The sequence below is a fragment of the Cotesia typhae genome, unplaced genomic scaffold (assembly GCF_013202065.1).
Source record: "Cotesia typhae breed Kobodo isofemale line unplaced genomic scaffold, CoteBio_Ctyphae contig_83, whole genome shotgun sequence".
Lineage (NCBI taxonomy): Eukaryota > Metazoa > Arthropoda > Insecta > Hymenoptera > Braconidae > Cotesia > Cotesia typhae.
Window position 1 is genome coordinate 1,977,184 of NW_027423769.1, and position 22,064 is coordinate 1,999,247.

The 22,064-nt window shown below is 28.9% G+C and overlaps 5 protein-coding genes across 9 annotated transcripts; 2 read left to right on the plus strand and 3 right to left on the minus strand.

The window, feature by feature from the left end:
- Window positions 1-8: 8 nt before the first annotated feature.
- LOC141533316 (phospholipid phosphatase 5) lies at window positions 9-2,879 on the minus strand. Of its 2 annotated transcripts, none has more exons than XM_074252130.1 (6): window positions 2,739-2,879; window positions 1,440-1,545; window positions 1,229-1,376; window positions 985-1,113; window positions 421-591; window positions 9-345 (listed from the first exon to the last, which is right to left on the minus strand). In XM_074252130.1, exons 1-6 carry the CDS (start codon window positions 2,753-2,755, stop codon window positions 176-178), a joined length of 741 nt encoding a protein of 246 aa, XP_074108231.1. In that variant the 5' UTR covers window positions 2,756-2,879; the 3' UTR covers window positions 9-175. The 2 variants fall into 2 exon arrangements, with proteins under 2 accessions (XP_074108231.1, XP_074108230.1); XM_074252129.1 differs by lacking the exon at window positions 2,739-2,879 and adding an exon at window positions 1,739-2,037.
- Rcd1 (Reduction in Cnn dots 1) lies at window positions 2,196-6,854 on the plus strand. Of its 2 annotated transcripts, XM_074252120.1 has the most exons (7): window positions 2,199-2,613; window positions 2,686-2,955; window positions 3,048-4,399; window positions 4,490-4,605; window positions 4,749-5,103; window positions 5,190-5,354; window positions 5,908-6,854. In XM_074252120.1, exons 2-7 carry the CDS (start codon window positions 2,723-2,725, stop codon window positions 6,798-6,800), a joined length of 3,114 nt encoding a protein of 1,037 aa, XP_074108221.1. In that variant the 5' UTR covers window positions 2,199-2,613; window positions 2,686-2,722; the 3' UTR covers window positions 6,801-6,854. The 2 variants fall into 2 exon arrangements, with proteins under 2 accessions (XP_074108220.1, XP_074108221.1); XM_074252119.1 differs by having other exon boundaries at window positions 2,196-2,613; window positions 3,048-4,605.
- Window positions 6,855-6,864: 10 nt separating this feature from the next.
- Mms4 (Methyl methanesulfonate sensitivity 4) lies at window positions 6,865-9,026 on the minus strand. Its single transcript, XM_074252125.1, has 4 exons — window positions 7,695-9,026; window positions 7,577-7,630; window positions 7,072-7,204; window positions 6,865-7,003 (listed from the first exon to the last, which is right to left on the minus strand). Exons 1-3 carry the CDS (start codon window positions 8,778-8,780, stop codon window positions 7,085-7,087), a joined length of 1,260 nt encoding a protein of 419 aa, XP_074108226.1. The 5' UTR covers window positions 8,781-9,026; the 3' UTR covers window positions 6,865-7,003; window positions 7,072-7,084.
- A 500-nt stretch (window positions 9,027-9,526) lies between these two features.
- LOC141533314 (uncharacterized) lies at window positions 9,527-21,881 on the plus strand. 2 transcript variants are annotated; one of them, XM_074252127.1, is made up of 6 exons: window positions 9,527-10,435; window positions 19,893-20,067; window positions 20,262-20,417; window positions 20,580-20,841; window positions 20,923-21,363; window positions 21,449-21,881. In XM_074252127.1, exons 2-6 carry the CDS (start codon window positions 19,927-19,929, stop codon window positions 21,643-21,645), a joined length of 1,197 nt encoding a protein of 398 aa, XP_074108228.1. In that variant the 5' UTR covers window positions 9,527-10,435; window positions 19,893-19,926; the 3' UTR covers window positions 21,646-21,881. The 2 variants fall into 2 exon arrangements, with proteins under 2 accessions (XP_074108228.1, XP_074108227.1); XM_074252126.1 differs by lacking the exon at window positions 9,527-10,435 and adding an exon at window positions 19,069-19,200.
- LOC141533310 (disintegrin and metalloproteinase domain-containing protein 10) lies at window positions 10,116-19,011 on the minus strand. 2 transcript variants are annotated; one of them, XM_074252117.1, is made up of 14 exons: window positions 18,792-19,011; window positions 17,240-17,472; window positions 17,000-17,147; window positions 16,595-16,710; window positions 15,885-16,299; window positions 15,449-15,774; window positions 15,023-15,147; window positions 14,205-14,333; window positions 13,937-14,105; window positions 13,517-13,854; window positions 13,320-13,447; window positions 12,984-13,233; window positions 12,377-12,628; window positions 10,116-12,152 (listed from the first exon to the last, which is right to left on the minus strand). In XM_074252117.1, the coding sequence occupies exons 2-14, from the start codon at window positions 17,328-17,330 to the stop codon at window positions 11,286-11,288; spliced, it is 3,354 nt and encodes a 1,117-aa protein (XP_074108218.1). In that variant the 5' UTR covers window positions 17,331-17,472; window positions 18,792-19,011; the 3' UTR covers window positions 10,116-11,285. The 2 variants fall into 2 exon arrangements, with proteins under 2 accessions (XP_074108218.1, XP_074108219.1); XM_074252118.1 differs by lacking the exon at window positions 18,792-19,011 and adding an exon at window positions 17,662-17,947.
- Window positions 21,882-22,064: the final 183 nt, after the last annotated feature.

Below are 22,064 nucleotides of genomic sequence, written 5' to 3' on the forward strand. Positions count from 1 at the left end.
AAATGCTCTTATATTTATGTTTTACATTAAAAAATCTTTATTCTTAATTTAAATAATAAATTAATTTACTTAAAAATTTATGCTTAATTTAACATACATATAAATGCTTTTTAATACGTTGATTTATCTTTTTTTTTTTTTTTTTTCTCTTGATTAAGTACACATTTTCATTTCTTTATATCCATTTTATCTCGTCTTCACGTGCTGCTTTAATGCTTTTTATATCACCTTCTTTAATTAATTCTGCGTAAGGTTTGTGACACAACTGTGAATCTAGAGGTGGGTAATAATGACGATAACACATGTATGAAATAAAGATACCAATTGTCGATCCAACAACAACATCTGTTCACATAAAAGAAAAGTTATTTTTATTTTCATTTCGAATTTATATTGGATAAGTAATTATATTATTCTTACCTTGCCAATGATGATGATAATCACAAGTACGACTTAAAGCAATGCACAATGCGAATCCTAAAGGTATTAAAAAACTACATAACTTCCAGGAATGTCCTTTGCCAGATAAACTGAATGTTTTTAATTTTCCAGCTAAATAAAATGCTACGAATCCAAAACTTGTAAATGCAACTGAAATAAATTTTAGTTAAGAATATTAAATAATAATTAGAATTTTAATTGAAGCACTGAAATTTAAAGACATTTGATTATTTTTAGAATTTTTTTACAAACAAATTATAACAAAAATAGTTATGATACTGAAATTAACTGACAGCTGTCAATTTTTTAATTTCTTATTTTTAAATTATTTTTCATAATAATTTCATTGCTATAAAATTATAAAAATATTTAATGTCTGTCAACTTCAGTATCATAAATAGTTCAATTAAAAATTTTATTTTTAGAAGCACTAAAAAATTACAATTTTTTTTTATTTTTAATAATTTTCTAGGCCTTTTTTTTTTTTTTTCAAGAAAAAAAAATTATCAAGTGTCTGTTAATTTTAGTGTAATTTTTAATTACATGATGAGTGGCCACTGGGAAATGATTTTTTTCCATCACGAATTTCATGAGAATCGCCTGTGCAATTAAATTCTGCATTTGCTATACCATCTGGAAAACATCTCCAAAAATAATCTGGACGTGGTCTGCCTTAAAAAGATAATTTTTTTTTTTTTTTTTAATTAAAAAATGTATTATCATTTGATTAAATTTATTTTATAAATTGATAAAAATAAAATAAAAATTTTTTTATGCCTTGACTTACCTACGATTATTTTAATAATATTCGTTAACACTCCATTTAAGCCAAGTGCTAGTGTCACTGCCAATAATGCTTGAGCATAATCAATTTTGTCTCTATGAATAAGAAATGATACTGAAATGACTACCATGGGAACAATGAATACTGCTGGCTGAAAAAAAAAAAAATTAATATTCAACAATAATATAATGACTAATTAATTAAATAAACTTACCCATAAAATAGTTACTGGTACATAAGACACAGTTTTAGGATTTTTATAAAGCCAGACTTCATCATCATGAATTTTTCGATTAAACGGTTCTGTTCTTTCCAACGTCCTAAAAAATAAATATTATCAATCAAACCACTAAAATAAATCAAAATTAATTTACCAGATATTTAATAATTTTTTAAATTGACTTAAATATCATCCAAAATAATTAAAAAAAATTTAAAACACTGCGGTGGATCAATAATGATAAATTTGTAAATAAAGGAAAAAAAAAAACAAATAAATAAAATAAAACTTACACAATTAATAATGCCAGAAAAGCACGTAAAAAAATATCAAACCAAAAATTAATCGACCGATCAATATTCCTCATTGTAGTCATTATTGCTAAGTGACAAGTTTGATGTAAAGCTCAACATTATTTTATAGTTATATACACGTGTACATTTGTCTTTCGGCCATTTTCAATAATAAGGAGTGTATATATTTATATATACATATATACTGATTCAATATTGAACAAATGTTGGTGCAGTATATTTATTCGATTGGATTTTTTTTGACATTCCATTTATTTTCATGAACAGTAATATAATACTAAAGTTAGCGGTCAGCTGTTGATTTAAAAAAATTTTTTAACACATTAATTACAATAAAAAAATGCTTCTAAAAATTTTTACTAGTAATTTTTATTAATTTTTACATGTAAAACTTGTCAATTAATTTTTTTCAATAATTTAATTGCTATAAGCTTCCAAAAAAATTTTTAATATCTGTCAACTTCAGTGTTATGCAGTAATTGATTTTGAGCGTTAGAATTTTGTCTTAGCGCCATCTAACAATTTAATTCAGAGATAGATTTATGAATCTCTCCCCACTCTACACGCAGGTTAAGAAAAAAGCAAGCATCAAGCCAAAGCCAATCCAATCATCATTATTTCTACAACTATCAATGAGAGTGAGTGAGTGAGAAATTAAAATACTACAGCCACAACGTAATTCGTACAAAGAAAAATTATTAACGTGCTTACAAAGTTGTTAAATGTCAAAAATTTTGATGTTTTTAAATTAAGCATACTTGGCTTTATGTCAAAAATGTTTGATAATTTTTATTACGCTTCTAGAAGAATTAATACAGAATTTAAATGTCCAGCAGTAACATGGGCATGATGAGGTAACGTGTATAAATTGATGTAATAGTTTATTATTACTTGGATAAATATTTAAATTATTCATGATTGTGTAGAGTTTGAAGTAATTTACGAGGATCTAAATAAAGGACAATGTCATCATCCTCACCTTGTGGATCCAACCATCCTGGTCTTGCTACGGATTTTTCTGATGATAATTTAAATAAATTGACGTCATTTTTACATAAATTGGCTGGATATACGGATGAAGAAGTCAGTGCAATTTTAAAGGAACATTGTTATGCTAGACCTTGGAACTGGAGACCGGAGAATGTTTATGTCAAGCCAACAATTAGGATATTTTTTAATAAGCCTCCACTAACTCGGTAAATTTATTATAAAGTTATTAAATTTCTAATAAAAAAAATTATTTAATATCTTCTAAATTTATTTTCATTTAAATTAATTTAATTTTTAGGAGAAAGCTGCATAAACGTAGTATAATAAACGTAGAAAATTGTGATGAACCAGACCAATTATCAGTACCAAGTGACTTGACAAATCCACGAAACTCAATCGAAGAAGCGCTAAGATTAATCAACTTTACCCGATCAGAAGACAGCAATGATGACTGGGAAGAAAAAATAGAAAAAACATTATGGTCACCAGTGCAAAGAAGAATATTTTCCCGAATATTTATGATAATAAACTCTGAACGGTTGCACAGACTAACAAAAGTGAACAATAAAATGGAGCTAGTATACCGGCGAACATCAACCGACTCATCAGCTAAAAAATTTCGCGAGGTAATGGCTACTATTAGCTGGGACTACAGAATACTTCAATGGTTGCACGGCTTACTAGTTGATAATTTATCTCGTGAAGCACTTATAATTTATTTAGACATACTTCAAACATTAAGAGCTAAAGTTCCTCAGCTAGTGGACAGAATGACTGCTCCAATAGCAAATGCTATTGTTAAACCAGGATCTATACCTTTAGAGACACTTAATGCACTTATAAAACGAACTTGGGATCCAGTGGCTACTTGTTTAAATAATATCAGACCTAAAAAGCTTCCAGGTAATCCAATTTTAGTTGTAGTGCCATCTGGAATTGGCAGTTGCATTTCACCACGTCAACACAAGTGGATTACACAGTTGGGAATGCTTGGAACGCTTGTTACTGTTCATTCACATTTAGGATTGTCAGCTAATAAAATGACTATGATGACGTGCCTTGAGCAACTTGTACAAGCCACAAGAGCAAAGATTCAAGATGTGAGAAGTGATTTTCCAGGAAATCCTGTAATTTTAGTTGGTTTTAAATCTGGAGCTGCTTTAGCATCTCAAGTTGCGCTTATGGAACATGTTACAGCTGTTATATGTCTCGGTTTTCCTTTTGCAACTGCAGAAGGTAAAAGAGGCTCACCTGAAGACACTCTAATGGATATAAGATGCCCTATTATGTTTGTAATTGGTCAAAATGCAACGCTTGTAAGACCTGATGATCTAGAAAATGTACGAGAAAAATTGCTCGTTGAAAGTTGCTTAGTTGTTGTAGGTACTGCGGATGACAGCTTGAGAATATCGAGCAATAAAAAAATTTCTGAAGGAATTTCTCAGGCTATGGTTGATCGTTGCATCATGGACGAAATTACTGATTTCATTGGCGGTATTCTGGTTCAACCTCATCCATTGCCACTACGCCCAGCTGGATTACTAAATCCAGATAAAAATAAAAGAGAAGCCCGTAAACGAAAAAATTCAACCAGCAGCTCTGTTGACAGTGAATCGAGCTTTCCAAATTTACAGAAAAAAATTCGTTCAGGTACGCCGGGTAGCCAGTTTAATTCAAACAGGAGTCAAGGCTCTTTTGATAAGTCTTCGGTTTTAAATATGCAATCCACTCTTGTTACAGCGGGCAATTCGAATAATGCTAACTCACATAATTCTGTTCCAAGGCGAAAACCCAAAATTGTCAATAATCAGAAATTAGGCTCGTCTGATCAAATAATATCTCGTCAACCAATTCCTGTAAGTCATTTTTATTATTTTATTAAGATTTAATAAAAAATAATATATCATATATATAAAATATATAAAATATAAAAATGTCAATAGTTTACAAGATAAAAGGTAATTTTTTAGTTAATAATATAGATTATTTATTTTTATAGATATCCTCAAATTCGAACGGAATCACACTGAATATTGGATCTATGGCTAGTTTAAGTCCCATAGGTCCAATAAGATTACCCGCTGGACCGTCAAATCAATTGAGCAATCCAATTCAATCTAATTCTAATTCTAATTCAAAAACTCCTGTTTCATTTTCTAAAGTACCAAAAATGATACAATCAAATAATACATCAAACGTTACGGGAAAATTAAAAACAATTACACCAACGAATAAAACGTTCAATAAATCCATCTCTACTAATAATTATAAGACGATAGAAAAATCTGGAGAGACAAAACTCGTTACGGTATTAACATCTAATGGGAACCAAGTTAGAGTCGCAGCACCTTCAGGTATTCCTATAAAATAGCTTAACCGTCCATTGCTATATAATAGTTAATCAACTGATTTATTAACAACTTAATTATTTATTTTCAAGGTGTTCAAAATAAATCTTCTGGAACAGGAGGATCTCTGACTGCATTACTACAAAATCGAAAAAATAATGACAATTTAATTGAGGAAAAAATTTCTAATCAAACAATACCAATCAGTTACTGTGAATCCAGTAGTACAACTATTAGTACTGCATCTACGACAAAAGGTAGAATATCAATATCTAAAAGTATAAAATCATCGTGATTTTAAATTTGAATTAATTGTTTAAAATAACTCATCTCAGATAAATTACCAAAAAATTAAGTTAAATTATAAAAAAATACATGTATATATATTATCAGTGATAATCGGAAAAAATAGACCCGGAAAAAATTTTTAAATTTTTTTCGTCTATTTTTTTCAGGATTCATTATCAGTATTTTTTTACAAAAATGAACTCAACTTTATCTTTTTAATTTTTTTCACACTTATAATTAAATTATAAGTAACTTTTTTTTATTTTTTTAAAATGATCTACCATTAGTGATTAAAAAATATGTAAATTAAACACATTTTTGATAAATTAATTTTTGTGTTTTAAATAAACATTTTTTTTTTTTTTGTATTTTAGATTAATTTGATTTTTATCCTTTAATCCTTAAATCCATTACTCCTGTAATTTATTTAGTTTGCATTAAAGTTGATTTCATTTCATTAACGATGTGGATAATTTCAGTATCATTAATACAAATATAAAATATATTAATGAATTTTTATAGTGACGGAGTGTACGAGTTCAGGTGGAAATATTAATTTAAATAATGCAATCAACATCACGAGAGTTAACGAAATTACTCCAGTGACTGAAAGTACAAATTCAATAACAATACTGCCGTGGTCGAATAAAATAAAAAATTCACTGAAAAATGATGAAAAACTGCCGAAAATAACGCCTATAAATAATAAAAATCAATGGGAAAAAACCCAACAACCATTGATTAAAAATAATCCATCATTAGAGGTTGACGATGATGATCTCGGAAATATTTTAGACATACCAATAATATTTGCTAAAGATGATGATAATTTAAATGCTATTGAAAAAGCACCACCTATTTATTTGCCTCTCACAACTATTAATGATTCAATTCAACAAAAATCAGTCAATAAAATAAACCCGACAAAGGTTGTTTTATTGAGTAATAAAGAAGGTAAAGTTTATCAACGTCCTACAAATAAAATAACGCCCACAAAAAAAATTGATCAGAATTCAAATCAATCAGACAGTCTCGTTAATCGTGTTGTCTTTCAAAGACGCATGCAAAATTCATCGATGTCTTCTAATCAATCTTCGTCTTCTGGAAGCAATCAACAACCTGTTAAATATACTAAAATAATATTATCAAAACGACAAAATTCTGGAACTTCAACAAAATATACTGATCAAGTGGTATTAACTAAAAATACTACGCATAAGCGTCAGTCTTCCCAATTAATTGTCGGCGATCAAAGTCATTCATCATACACATCAACACCTATTAAAATTATATCTAAATTAGCTGATAAAATTAATAATGATAATCATAATCATAATATTGTAGATAGTGACGAAAAACACAATGTACAAACTAAAACTAAGGACTGTAAATTGTTTGATGAGTCAGACATTTGATAATCTAGCGGAGTTATTTTTTAGTATAAATATAATTTATATTGTCTCATTTTATTTGATTTCACATTATGTTATTTTTCATCTCCGCAATATTTATAATTATTAATTATTATTAGTTAATACTATTTTTAATAATAACTGTTCATGATATATAGTACTGGTCGAAAATAATAATTCGATGTAATTATCACACTTTTTACTACCTAAAATTGTTATATAGATTAATAATTGCTGTTAATAAATTATTTGTCTAAAAATTAGTCGTACTTACCAATTTTTAGATGTTATTTATCAATTTGAATTGATTGTTCTCCGTTTTTAGATGTAAATAATGTATAAATTTTTTTACTAAGCTCAGGTCCAAGTTTTCTTGATGCTGCAGTTGAAGTTATTGATCTTTTAATCTACAAACAATCAATTAATTAAAAATGACCTTTTAATTGAGTACCCACATCAATTTTTCATATATTTTCTATATTTATATATTTCACTCATCCGAATGGGTTGGCTACCACGTGGTAGTATTTTCTACTAAGGTTTTTTTTTAAAAAAGAAAAAGTGCCAGATCTTGCGCTCAACCAATTGTCGTGCTCATGTTAATTTAACTTAACGCAATTGTTTAAAAATAACTACAATTCTGTAATATTGTCTACAATAGTAGCCTTAGTAGCCAAACTACCACGTGGGTACTTAAATGAAAGCTCTTGATGAGTATAACATCGGAATGAGCTTATATCTATAAATAAATAAAACTAAAAATTTAGTTGCATATTTACCGGAATATCTTTCAAAAGATTTTCTCCATCCTCACGTGAACAATTTAAATAAGCCTGTAATAAATTTAAATACATTAAAATACAGTAATAAATTTTTATTTTTAATAAATTCAATTACTTCAATTAATTGTTGAGGACTCGGATAGACTGAAGAAATGGCATCAGCAACAGCTAAGCTCGAGTTATTAAAAATACAGAGTTGCTTCAACCAGAGTTTTTTTAATCCATATCCTTCTTTATCAACTTGAATAGTATTCTTGTTGTCTCCAGAAACAAAAAAATCCAATTGATCGTTCAATTTAGCGTCCATCTCCAATTTATACGGAATTTCCGCAATTGATTTTGTGTATTGATAAATTAACAAACTCATATCAGCAGCTTCATCAATGAGTCTACTATTGCACTTAGCTTGCAATTGAATTTGAATTAAATTAATATCAAATATTTTTCTGGATACTTTAGGAATATTTTCAATAGACTCGTACAATTTACTATTGGCCTTTTTTTTGCCTTTACTTTCATGATACTCAAAATATTTTTCTACTCCGTAAATTACTAAAGTTGAATTAATCTCAGCTGAAGAATTACAGAGAGAAGTGACAGATGACACAAATAATTTATCATTTATCAGCTGTATAACTTTGTCCCACTTCCAAATAATTAATAAATATTTTTGATTAACTTCAATTGTTGTTGTGTTAATTTTATTGTCATTATCTAGTGAATAATTTTCAACAGTTCTTGTCCAAGAAATACTATTTGGTACAGATGAAAATTTAGTGGAATATTTAACAGCTGATGCATCCAAAATTGACAGAGTTTCATTATAAAAATCAAATTTACAAATTTCATGGTGAAAATTAACTGTAATAAATTTTAAACATTCACCTGGTTCAATATTTTTAATGCGCTTTTTTTCTAACTTCAATTTTAATTTAGCTTTAGCCGCTTCCTTTTTTTCTCTAACCTTATCTTCATTAACAGCTGTAGTTTTTTTATTTATAGTTTTTGCTTTAGTGGTGGCATTTTCAGCTGATGACAATAATACATTTTTATTATTTTTTTTCATTGAAGATTTTTGTTTATTTTTATTATAATTATCACAATCATTGTAGTCAGAAGATAAATCACAGTTGTAATTATTTTTATTATTTAATTTTCCAAAACCTGTATACTCTTCGTCTATATCGGATAAATCCATCATTTTAATATTTGTTATTGATAAATTTACAACAATACTATTTTTAATTTAATAATGTCTTCACTTTAACACTTTTTAACGACAAAAGTATAAGCACACGTCTGTTCGCGGTTCATACTGTAAATATTTACACTACCTACGCGTGTTAATAATCATAATGTCGAAGTTAGCCGTCAGCTGTCAATTTTAAAAATTTTAATAACAAAATTACAATAAAAAAATGTTTCTAAAAATTTTCACTTGTAATTTTTATTAATTTTCACATGTGAAATTTTTTTTATAATAATTACACTGTTATAAAATTTTAAAATAATTTTTAATGTCTGCCAACTTCAGTGTCATTAATAATCGATATATAGTTTCGATTTCGATTGTGTAAATCGATACTTCTTAACCGTCAAATTTGTGCTAAGTAGACTACTGAAATTAGCAGTCAGCTGTTAATTTAAAAAATTTTTTTAACAAATCAATTACAATAAAAAAATGCTTCTAAAAATTTTCACTTGTAATTTTTATTAATTTTCACATGTGAAACTTTTTAATCAATTTTTTTTTTTTTTAATAATTGCATTATTATAAAATTTTAAAATAATTTTTAATGTCTGCCAATTTCAGTGTCATGTGCTTAGTTTAAAAATAGTAACGGAAAAATCTACAGGCTTAGAGTGATGTTAATATATTTAGTTTAAAAAAAAAATGACCACACTGGATATCAAAATAAAAGGTAATTGTCAAATCTATTTAAAAAATAATATCAAAATAATTTTTGGATTCATACATATTTATTTTTATGTACAGTAAATGAATACAGCCATAATTAATATTTATTTTTACAAAGCCCGTGAAAAAATACAGCAGAGCAATATTTGTATACAATATTGTTAGAAAATGTGAGTAATTATGTATTTTTTATTCATTCATTTATATTTAATTTAAGTATGTATAATATTGAAGTGTTTGGACGAAATACTTTTGACAACAAGCGATTTCCACGTATAAGTACATTTTTTCGAGCACATAAAAGGTATTACGCTCTACAACTATTTACATTTTTTTTTTATTTAACAGTAAAAATATAACTTACGTAACTTGTACGTCAACTATAATTATTAGAAATACAATAAGTTTTATCGTAGAAAAAAAAAAATGTAATTTAAAGTACAAACTTTTATAGTCTTTCAATAGATTAGAATACATTGATAGTCTCGGGTTCCTTTTTTAACGTAAAACTTAGAGTATTTTTTATCACTTAATATTAATGAGGGAAAAAAAAAAAAAAAAAAAAAAAAAACCCAATTGATGTCGGCGACATAAAATAAAAATAAAATTGGATAAGCATTAAAGGCAAGATAGTTTATGTCACACATAATGATCGGCAGTGCATTGGTACCTCGCATTGGCACATATCACAATAAATAACATTATTTGTTTCGATTAAAATAATTAACAAAGTTGTATTTACGACTTACTATGAAGGATTGATTCTTAAATTCTATCTAACTATTTTGTTCCCGTCTGATGAGATCGTGCTGGAGGATCGTCAAGGGACACTTTTATACACGTGCCGAAACTAGGAAGACGACGGATCTTTTGCCTCAGAACACGATCGTGTTGGAAAAAATAATAACGATTTAAAAAATATTAAATAATAATCACAGGTAACACTGAATATTTTTTTATGTTATTATTTTACTTGATCATTCGTCACTACTGACAATAGTGAAATCATTATATATTTAATTAAGTTGATGGTACTTCACTTTTCATTCTATTTTTGGTAATTATTTACAAGTGGGGGTCAACTATTAATTTTAATTTTTAATTTTTTTTTTTAAATATTTATTTGATTTTATCGATATATATTTTTTTTTTTTGAAAAATATTAAAAAAAATGAACAATTAAAAAGAAAAAAGTTAATTATCACAATTTTAACAAATAAAAAAAAAAAAATTTATAAATTTTTTATAAAATTGTGATATTCAACTTTTTTTTTTTTTAATTGTTCCTTTTTTTTATGTACTTCGCAAAAAAAATATATCAAAAAAAGATAAAATATAAATTTTATCCAAAAACATGAGAGCCAAAATTTTTTCCAACTTTTGAAGGCAAAAAAGCTATCGTATTTTTATTTTTTTCTCTCACGACATTTTTTATCATAATTGACCCCACTTGTAAATAATTACCCTATTTTTTTCAACAAAAATAATGAAATGAGAAATAATACGTATATATTGCTTATTAATGAGCAAAAAACGATGAATGAAATAAATATTAATTAACAGGAATTCACTTCACGAAAGACTAGTAATTATACTATTCGTTATAGGACTTTCTTCCGTTTCATTTCCTTATCCTCATGGCTTAAAAAATTATTATTATTATTATTAGTATTATTATTATGATACGTAACCTTATGTATATTTATAAATAGATCCTTGCTATATTATTTATTATACACCTTCAATAAAATTTTTTTTCATCCACAGTTGGATGATCGGTGACAAGTGTCACGCATCAGAAAATAAAAATTCACTTTCTGATAATAATACCTCAAGGTCAGAGGGAACAGTATGAAGATCTGAGTTGGCAGCGTGGGAAGACTCGATTGGTCGACCAGTGACATTAACTCCCTTAGACGTTGATGATTGTTGGCCTTTCCTGAGTTTATCTTTTTTATTTGACGTTCGAACAAGAACTGCTGTTCTGGGACGAGAACTTCTTATATTTTTACGATTACTGGATATTTGTTGAACTTTATCGGTTTTTTTAAATTTGACACTGAATTTAAATGGAGGTTTATAAACAATTTGTAATCGAACACGTTCACTTGTTGGATCTTTAGCTCTTGCAGAATTGCTGATACGTTGAGTCTTAGCATCTGCTGTCCTTTTAGAATTTAAAGGTCGTGTTCTCGAAATAGCAGCAGCAGCAGTGGTCCGTCCCATTGGGGTTACTGCCGGAGAACCGGCAAGGCCTACTGGTGTTGATTTGCTCTTTGTTAAAGCTGCAATATTGGCTTGTTCTATTCGACCATGTGACGCAAGAAGCCAAGATCTAACTTTACTTTTGGGGTCTGAATTATCACTGGAAGTAACTTCATTATCCTCGTCAGCTTGTGCCATTGAATAATCAATTACTTCTTTCTTTTTACGTTTTTTCTTCAATCCAACATCTTTGGAAGACACTTTAGTTGGAGTCTCTTCTGGTATGGGAGCTACTTGCTGATCAGCAATGGAAGGTAGCGCTGTTGATACTTCAATACACTTACGGTTTGGTTCTTCAACAACAATTGGCACAACACGTTTCTTCTTTTTCTTCTTTTTTTTAGCCAACTCCGTTGGCTGTTTACTTCTTCTTCTCATCATGGTTGTGATCTTTAATTAAATAAATTTAATTTCTGCAAAATGAAGGCGAAACTTTGTTATTATTTAAGGGGCACAACTGGTGTGAAATTTTTTAAAAATCGATTTTTTTTTTTCATATTTCGATAGGTTATATCTGTGAAAATAACATACTAAAATTTTGAATTTATTAAAAATCGCCTTTGTTTTAGGCTGTCACACTAGTTGTGCCCTTTAATTTATATAAATTTGTGTACCTTTGCAGTCTTATTATTACTACTATTATTTGTCGGATTGTTGGTCAACAAATCCTTCTGTTTGCTTTGCCGTCGTTTCTCTCTCACTTTCTGATTTAATGGAAGTTTCGCCCTGACAGCCGGTGGGTGGACTGTCACCCCCTCCGCACCCTCCGGTGGTAATCTCACTGTTTCGGTTGTTGAACTGTGGATTATCGTAACCGACTTGAGTTTCGGGTTCGATCGTTTCCCGAGGAACCGTATCGTTGCTACCTGTATTTTATAAAATAACAGTTAAACCATTTTAATTATTTCTGACTAATAATTATTCATTACTAAAACTTTTAATTTAAATAAATTACAGCAGTAAATACTACTATATTGGGTAAATACACATATACCAAGGAATCAAAGCATCGAGCAGTTACTTTAATTCGATGAAAAATAAATAACTTACACTTTTCTTCCGTACTTTGATCCTTAGACTTTTTTTTATAATGTCTCTAATAGACAAAATATTAACAAGAGCAAATGAAGAAATAAATGATAAATTATAAACAAAAATTATCATCTAACAAAATAAACTTTACAATAATAAAATAAATTAGAAAATTTTTTTTATACTTACGAGTAAAGATATCGCTGCTAAAATAATGAGAGCAACTGCATACCAGTGGTCAATAACCCATCTTCTGAATGTAGCTAGACTTTCATCAGATAACAATAGTTTTCTTAACGTCGCCAACGGTCCACTTGGATCAACTTCTCGACATTTTTGAAATACATCGCAATATCCATTGTAATCATTGCACGGCGTACCTGGCTTTGAAAACATGTCAGGAATGTCATACGGAGGTGAGTTCCAATCGAATGACGATCTAGGATAAATAAAATAAATTATAAGTCTTAATAAAATTTCATTCAATATAATTTTAAAATGAAAAATTTTTTTTTATAAACTTACAAGCAAGGTTGATTACCACCAGGAAGACGACAACAAAGCTCACAGGCTTTAGTCGGTGAGTCGTTTGGACCAGGAATGCATTGACAAGATTCTAGGCCATAAGCTAGGCAAATACTACCGGTACACTCCTAAAAAAAAAAATTATTTAATAAGCCGTGAAATCCATTTAACCCCTTAATATAATTTCTTGGACTTACTCCCATAAAGCACACCAGTTCGCGGTTACAGATTGTTTTATTTGGCTTATTGATTGACGGAGGACAGTGTGGTGACCGACCATCGCAAAAACTCGCGTCTCTACAACCATTATCTTCACGACACTTGTCTGAGAACTTTAATTTACAGTCTGTTGTACAACAAGGACCTTGACTAGGGCTGCAAATAGATCTAGGCGTTAATGTACAGGGTTTTTCTTCTGCCGGCGGGTAACGACGTTGAGGAAAACAACAGGAATCACGACAGTCCTCTTCCCATCCACAATCACACTCTTCTCCGTTTTCAACGACTCCGTTCCCACAAAGTGACGCTTGAGGTTCTGTAATTAATTTTTAAATCAATATTATATATAATAATAAAACTTCATAAAACAAAAAATTAATAGCAATTAAAATTTTTACCTGTGAAACAACCTTTAGGTGAACGTGCTTTAGTATTTAAAACAGGATTTATGGCATTTAAACTGCACGGACTAAAACGATTGTTATTACGCTTGTCACCACTGGTTGCACGAGCAAACATTATAAAATTTCCATCCTCACCACCTGGTGTACACTGCTCTGGATCGTGCTGTAAATAACCGTATCAAATTTAAAGTTTTGTTTTTTTATTTAATTTAGTTTTTATTTGTTGTTTTACATAAGTAATCTTGTTAATTGTTTCACTTACCGGTGACCCAAAATTATGGCCAATTTCATGTGCCAGAGTAACATGAGAAACAGCTGGTGGTACGTGTTTCCCGTAATTCAGTAAAGTTACGATTCCAGTGTTCAGAGATTTCATACTTCCTCTATAGTGCTGTAAAAAAAAAAAAAAGTAATTTATTAAATTAAAAATAAAAACTTTATGACATAAACGCAAATTAAAATAACCCAACATATTAAATCTGACAGATCAATAAAATTATTAAATGAACCCCATCATGAAAATTAAATTACAAAAATCAATTCTAGAAACATGGAAATATTATTATTATTATGTGTAAATATAAATTTTACATTTTTTTTTTCTGTATTTAAATATTTTATGAATAATACATAATTGACTGAATATTTAACATCACTTAATTTATTATGAAATAGTAGACTGGGCGGAATTTTAAAATAATAAAAAAGTTTAAGTTATATATAATATAAATGGTATACGCATCATAAATTTAAAGATAAAATAATCTATTGATGTATATAGTAAATGGAAAAAAATGTTTTGGTCTTTTCATAACGACTTTTCGATCAATATTTAATATCCTGTATACGTCATCTTTAAAAAGCTTGAATTCTGTCTGTACCTATTTCCAGGTGGTTAAGAGAGTGAATATATATACAGATATAAGCGCGCGCATGTATCGTACTTTATACGAAGTAAAAACAATAAATTTGCATTTAAATAAAATTTTTATTTTTAAATTAAACTAAATTTTAAAATAGATAAAAAAAAATATGAGCATTAAAATAATATAAGAAAATTAAACGAGATAATATTCTTACTCCGTTCTTTTCGCAAACGCCGCCGGCATTTTTTAAATCGCCTGTCCATGCAAGTCCGAGTGTCCCCATCTCAAAGTCCCGGTACGTGAACATGTAGGCCAAACAAAATGCGTCATAATCTTCCTCTAAAATAATAAAAAAATATGAGAATAAAAATATGTATATATAACGGTGAATTTTATTAGTTTAGGCGGAAATACGGGTTGAAAGACGTTTTCATGCTGATTTCATTTTTATTAATTTTTTTAAGATATGAAAATTAATGTTATTTCTCCGCTATTTGTTAAGTTATATTGTTGTTTAATACGAAAAATACTCATAAATAAATAATATTAATTTTTTATATCTTAAAAAAATTAATGAAAACGTCTGTCTATACGTATTTTCCCCCTTAACGAATGACGCATCACGTCGTAGCATATTTACCTGAAAAAAGTTCTAGAAATTTTTCAACTCCGTAACTATTTGGGAATCGATAATGCTGATCCTTCATCGCATCTGCATTGTGAACTTTAACTCGTTTTATCATAAAACTTATATTATCAGGTCTCCCATCTTGATTGAAGTCTGTATGTTTGTAAATAGAGTTAACTCGCTGCACGTGCCTTGTCATTACTTCAATGCAAGCTTCCTCGGTACCGTATCGGGCAAAAAATTGATGATCAGCTTGCAGATATAGCATACATGTTGTTTTACGGGGATCAACAGTGGCTCGTTTATGTAAATGTCTCGTAAATCTATCTCTGTTGATCCTAAAATGAAAAATAATATTTACATACTCAATAAATAAAAACTTATTTTCCCCAAATTATGTAAAGTACCCAATATTCAATAAAATAATTATTTTTAAAAATAATTTTACCCATCAATAAATTGTATATTGGAACCTCCTTTATTAACATGCCTTCGATTAAGTTGCCGTAAATAATATCCACCATTATCACGAATTTCATGGTCCTGAAGTTGCTCAAAATAAGGCTCAAATGATTCATTTTTTTTATTCTCACTTAGATGAATAGAATTATTTTTATTTAATTTTCCTTCATGCAATTCTTTGCTGGCACAGCGGCTAGGTTGAGGTGGAGCCACGATATCTGATGCTCGATACGCTATGGTATGATAAGTAGGTGACGTATTTTCTTCACTCTCAGAATTTTCTGTTTTTGTTAAATATCTGCTTGTTGGTTCAAAGTAATAGTCTTCAGAAGTTGTAGAAACGGATCCATCAAACAAACCGTCTTCTGTCAAAATTCCTTCCACAATAGCATTGTCGTCCTCTGTGAAAAATGAAAAAAACGTGTGTGTTAATGCTAGAGATAGTTAAAATACGCTTGCAATAGATTCATTTATCTTTTCACCAACAAAATGAAACTTGGAATATAAAACTAGAAGCAACTCTGTTTATAAGAAAATAAATGGATATAAAAGTTAGAGTAATGATAAAAAAGTATTCAAGACGGTTACAAGGATTTACAGCACCGATAACAGAGTACATAGTTTTTCATTTTACATTAATCAGAAAGCCGACATAATATATGTTTCACCTTGACAATAAATCAAAATATTACTTACCAGCAACGGTGCCAGTATATGAGTGAGAAGAATCAAAAGCGATTGGTCCATTTGTTCCTTCAAAAACTGCATCTTTTGCAAATACAGTGTCGGGAACAAGTCTCATTGTCCATTCTCTGTTAAAAAAAAAAAAACATAAATATAGGTATACGATATATTATTCAACGAATCGATAGTATAAAATTGAATAGTACAAGGACGTTGAGAAACCATAAAATTTCGTAGCTACGTGTTATAATAATAGATTAATTATTACGTATTAAATTAAATTAAACTAGCAACCTTGTAGTCACTATGTGACTTGTGAACTATAAATAAATAAAATTTTGCTTCATTAAATAATGACTTTTTTAAAGATATAAGCTCATCCCGATGTTACACTCATCAAGCGCTTTCATTTGTTACCTGTCGAATGTCCGAAGATGAAGAACGATTGGTTGAACCTTGCTGGCTTCGGATACATCTCGTCGGACCCGGTTTCGATGTTTTCGTAAAATAGCCGTGTCATATGAGACTGGTTCATAGTAACCAATGTAAGACCGCTTAGTAATTCCTGAAATATTTTTAATGATATAGACATAGTCAGTATAATTTTATATTAATATGATAACAAAGAAAAATAAACGGATATACTCGGTCCCTTACCTGCGTGCGGCGGAAGAGGATGAAGAGGAGACGCGTCAACGAGCACAAGCGAGAGGATAGCAAGGACCCATTGGATTGTCGCGGTTGGCATCACGATCAGTTCCCGGGGCCCGTTGAACTTCCCCAGGAGCGTATCACGTATCAGTCTCCACACAATTCCAACTAACGCTATCTCTCTGGTTTAGCTACCATCTCTCTGCCCACACAATCCATCAGTTCCATTCTGCTCCACTCTGTTGACAAAGAAATAAATTTTGTTAATATTTATCTTTGCTTAAAATTATCTTCACTCTAATGCAGTACGCTTCTGTGACTAATAACACCAGTTTATTCATTGTAACGGTAATATACAAAGACAGTGTTCACTTGCGGAAAAATCGGGGAAGCGTAATAACAAAAAATGAAAATAAAATAATACTAACAATAACCATAATAAATTATTATTAACTCCATGGGGACAGTACAGCTTGCTAAGATTTGTTTGTTCGATTTCCACATTGTCTTGTCGCTCTGTCTCGTGACAACGTCTGTTACGTTGAATCCTATACGATTATTTAATTGATAAGTAAGCACGCGCTGCTCACTGAAGAGAAACAAAATTAAGTACCGCGTGCTGTAAGCTAAACAATCTTAACATCGTAATATTATTAAGTAAGTAGTCGATTGCACAAATAAACTTTCAGTTCAACAATAATTATCGAATTTATGCTACTGCTCAGGATAATCTCTGTAAATATGATGATGATGTTCTTGCTGATGATGATGAGCAATACTGATGTAGGTCGAGGGTAAATTAAGGTCATGTGAATTTTTTTTCACAATAAATATGAAATATTAATCCTCGCTATTGATTGTTCTGAGTAAGAGAAAAACAAAGACTCGAAAGTAGGATCATTGTATTTCGGAGCTCTGAAGTTTAATAGTGTAGCAGTTTGAGATGAATCATCAATCTTTAAAGGTAGATCTGGCATCACTGGCCCGTAACTAGCATTCTCCTGGAGTGTATTATCGTGTAGATAAAATGAGTGACTTTAAAGGTATACCTGGTCTCCTCCAACGTTACCTTACACGTATAAAATATTATAAAAAAAAAAAATTAATAAAAGAATATTATTGTCATAGAATAATACTGAAGTTAGCTGTCAGCTGTCAATTTTAAAAATTTTTTTACAATAAAAAAATTCTTTTTAGACATTTAAAAATTTTTAGAATTTTTTTTATTGAAAAAATGATTAAAAAAAAATGTTGACTTGTAAAAAACTTTAAAAACTGTAAGCGCAATTTTACAAAAATGTTTTTATGTTTTAATTTAGTTATTAAAAAAATTGAAAATTAAAGTAGCAGATATTTAATAAATTTTAGAATTTTTTAAAGAAATAAATTAGTGCAAAAAAAATTGACATGTAGAAATTTCAAAAAATTAAAAATGCAATTTTTTTTTAATTATTTTTAGAAGAAATTTTTTTGTTAAATAAAATTAAAACATTTTCAAGTAACTGCTAACTTTAATGTCATGTCATATAATAAAAAATAATAGTTTACACCCACACACCTGTTTTAAAAAATTCCGAGGCGTTTGATCCTGAATCCAGGGACTACGTGATTGTCTACCGGTTCTCTCGATACGATGCAACTTTAATACTCAATGCAATCTGTTGTATACTCAGCTTATCATCGCTTAGAGGTAAACAATGAGTATTTAATGAGTAAACAATTAATTTAACTAATTATCACCAGCATGTGCTATGTATATATTGATTATATTGATATAATCTAAACAATGGAAATAAAAAATAAATACAAATGTAAATAAAAAAAAATTTTAACAGAATGACACGAACAAGAAGGCTGTTCGCGTAGCACTGATGGTCGTCCGGTTGTTGGACAGTGAACGAACGAGGACCCCGAGGACAACGACTCCCTACCACGCCAACGCACTCACTTTCCACCGAATCTACAATGTATTTTCTATTCTCTTTTCTCACCTGTGTCTTTCTCTCTCGCTGTCAAGTCTCTGTACACTATCCTTCTTTTTTGAGCTAGCTCTTTCTTTGTTGGACTGTTCAACGATCGAACCAACACTACTTCACACACCACCCGATCACCCCATTTGATTTGCCGTCTACGTCTATCCTCGTGTAATGCATGCGTGATTATATTCCATGTCTTTATTCTTTTTACTAGCTCTCCTTCCCTCAATTTTCTGTATTTGAATGTGTCAGTATGTTTTTATTTATGCGCATGCGCGTTTCTTTGCGCGGCGCGAATTGTTGTTGTAATGTGCTGCCACCTGGCGGGAAATTTTTAAGTATTTCTGTTGAACAATGCTGAAGTTAGCCGTCAGCTGTCAATTTTAAAAATTTTAATAACAAATCAATTACAATAAAATTAAAAAGTGCTTCTAAAAATTTTCACTTGTAATTTTTATTAATTTTCACATGTGGAATTGTTTAATTAAACTTTTTTTATAATAATTGCATTATTATAAAATTTTTAAGTAATTTTTAATGTCTGCCAACTTCAGTGTCATTTCTGTTGATGCCCGTTTGTGCCTGTCGAATCGATTACTTTTTGTTTATGTTGCTTCAGTGTATTGTAATTGTATAATTGTATAAAAGTACGGTAACTTTTAGCAGATATTTATTTTATTTAGTGTTTGATTGGAAAATTTTTAACGAGTGTCAACAATGTCTAACGAAGAAGCTGTTTCTGGAATTGAACAATTAAAAATTGCGGATAATGAACTTATAGTTGCCAATGCTGATAATGTTGGAGATACTACTTATAGTGCAACTTGGATTTTAAGAAGATTGTTGACTTTATCCAAGGCATGGACTGATTATTAATAATAAAGATAGTACTGAAGTTAGCGGTCAGCTGTTAATTTTAAAAATTTTTTAGAAGCATTTTTTTATTGTAATTGATTTGTTAAAAAAATTTTTTTAATTGACAGCTGACGGCTTACTTCAGTATCATATGATTTTTTATAATTTAACTTTGCTATATTGAAATTTATTTTTAGATTAATGAAGATCTATGGTCAACAGATCTAGAAACAGACCTTTGTTATCTCTGGGACATGACAACAGAGAAAGATGTTGTTGACTTTTTATGTCAAAACAATTTTTTATCTGTTTCTGAATTTGTAATTGATAATGCACCAGAGCCAAGATGCAGGGTAAATATTTATCAAAAGTCTGACAATTTGTTTTTGTTACGGATTGTTTATACTTTATTACATATTTTAAAGAAAATTCATTTGGATTTAATAATTCTGAAATTTATAGAATTATTTTAAATTTTTACAACCAGTCAATTAGTTAAATTTTTTTTTTTACAGGAAATAATAGTAGGTATCTTAGGAAATTTGTGTTCACAGCCAACAGCGTTCACTCGTATTACTAATACACCCACATTAGTAAATAAATTATTAAACTTGATGTCTTTTGACGATACTGAAACACTAATTCAACTTTTGAGAGTACTTCAAGCTGGATCTCGTGATATGCAGATTACTATTACATCACCTTGGCGAGAATACTTGCTATACAGTAAACCTTTGGCGGATGCACTAACATTTATTTTCAATAGTTCAACAAATAGTAAGTATTATAAATGAAATTATAAGTGAAATAATTTTATGTAATTCATGATGTTAATTAAATACTATCATTGTTTTGTAGGTCAATTATTGAGAGAATCTTTGGCTTTAATGCAATCAATTGCTACGAATACTATATTTCTCAATGAAATATTCGAAATAAATCCTCTGTTGGTAGGCTTAGTAGAAACTTTTGACCAGTTAATGCCGTCAGAGCAAGAAGAAGTAGAAGATGATGACAATGAATCACACGATCAAGTTGTCATTGAACGTTGGCTTGAAATTATTACGAAAATTGTTGAACGTCAATCAACGACTCGTATAAACAACTATAAAGATATTATTCGTGTTGTGATTAAGATACTGGGAAAATTAGAAGAAAACATGATTCCAATGGATGAAAACAAAGCTTCTTCAATTTATGATTGTGTAGTAATAGCTAATTGGTTAAAAAAACATCGTTATCACATTGATATTAATTTTTTATGTCCACTTACTAAGATTATGATTAAACTTGATGATGGTAAATTTATTTATTTATTTTTATAATATAAAATATTTTTTTTTATTTCAAGCAAAGACTATTAATTTAGTTTTTATCATTACAGAAATATCGAGACAACAAGATGACGACAAAGAAATCATGATTGATCTTCTGAAGCACTTACATAGATACTGGCTTGGTGTTTATGGTGCCAGTGATGAGTTGATTACCGACGAATATTTGGCAACATGTCCATCTGAAGTATCGAGATACTTGATGAATTATATTTTTAATGGAACTAGACATTACAATAAGTTTTAATAACATTTTATTTAATACTTGAGTCTTTACGATTTTAATTTTTTTTTAACTTAATTTTTATTTTTTCGGTTTTTAATATTCTTCTATTTTTTTTTATCTTTATGTAAGCAATAGTATTAATAAAATTCAACCATTATTTTATAAGTAATAGTTTTTATTGTATGAATAAATTGAGATAAATAATTCATTGAAGAATATCAACATAACGTTTAATTTTTATAACGTTTATATTTATTACATTCCGATAAATAAAGACTTTTTAAAGAATTTTTGTGTTTTAAAAAAAATATTAAAAAATTAATTAATTAATAGAAATATTTAAATATATATTTATTTACATATCTAAGCTAGGCAATAAAATCATTTAATTTTCCCGCGATTAAAGCTAAACTAATAATATATTATAGGTGTCTACTAAT

Coding starts and splice junctions, on each gene's coding strand:
- LOC141533316 (XM_074252129.1), bottom strand. CDS start 1,821: ATGACTACAATGAGGAATATTGATCGGTCGATTAATTTTTGGTTTGAT. Junction 1,377..1,439: donor TACCAGTAACTATTTTATGG/GTAAGTTTATTT, acceptor TTTTTTTTTCAG/CCAGCAGTATTCATTGTTCC. Junction 1,114..1,228: donor TATTATTAAAATAATCGTAG/GTAAGTCAAGGC, acceptor TATCTTTTTAAG/GCAGACCACGTCCAGATTAT.
- Rcd1 (XM_074252119.1), top strand. CDS start 2,723: ATGTCATCATCCTCACCTTGTGGATCCAACCATCCTGGTCTTGCTACG. Junction 2,956..3,047: donor AATAAGCCTCCACTAACTCG/GTAAATTTATTA, acceptor TTTAATTTTTAG/GAGAAAGCTGCATAAACGTA. Junction 5,355..5,907: donor TACTGCATCTACGACAAAAG/GTAGAATATCAA, acceptor GAATTTTTATAG/TGACGGAGTGTACGAGTTCA.
- Mms4 (XM_074252125.1), bottom strand. CDS start 8,780: ATGATGGATTTATCCGATATAGACGAAGAGTATACAGGTTTTGGAAAA. Junction 7,631..7,694: donor GTCCTCAACAATTAATTGAA/GTAATTGAATTT, acceptor AATTTATTACAG/GCTTATTTAAATTGTTCACG. Junction 7,205..7,576: donor ATCTTTTGAAAGATATTCCG/GTAAATATGCAA, acceptor GATTGTTTGTAG/ATTAAAAGATCAATAACTTC.
- LOC141533310 (XM_074252117.1), bottom strand. CDS start 17,330: ATGCCAACCGCGACAATCCAATGGGTCCTTGCTATCCTCTCGCTTGTG. Junction 16,711..16,999: donor CATCTTCGGACATTCGACAG/GTAACAAATGAA, acceptor TTTTTTTAACAG/AGAATGGACAATGAGACTTG. Junction 13,234..13,319: donor GGTGGTAATCAACCTTGCTT/GTAAGTTTATAA, acceptor TATTTATCCTAG/ATCGTCATTCGATTGGAACT.
- LOC141533314 (XM_074252127.1), top strand. CDS start 19,927: ATGTCTAACGAAGAAGCTGTTTCTGGAATTGAACAATTAAAAATTGCG. Junction 20,068..20,261: donor GATTGTTGACTTTATCCAAG/GCATGGACTGAT, acceptor ATTTATTTTTAG/ATTAATGAAGATCTATGGTC. Junction 20,418..20,579: donor CACCAGAGCCAAGATGCAGG/GTAAATATTTAT, acceptor TTTTTTTTACAG/GAAATAATAGTAGGTATCTT.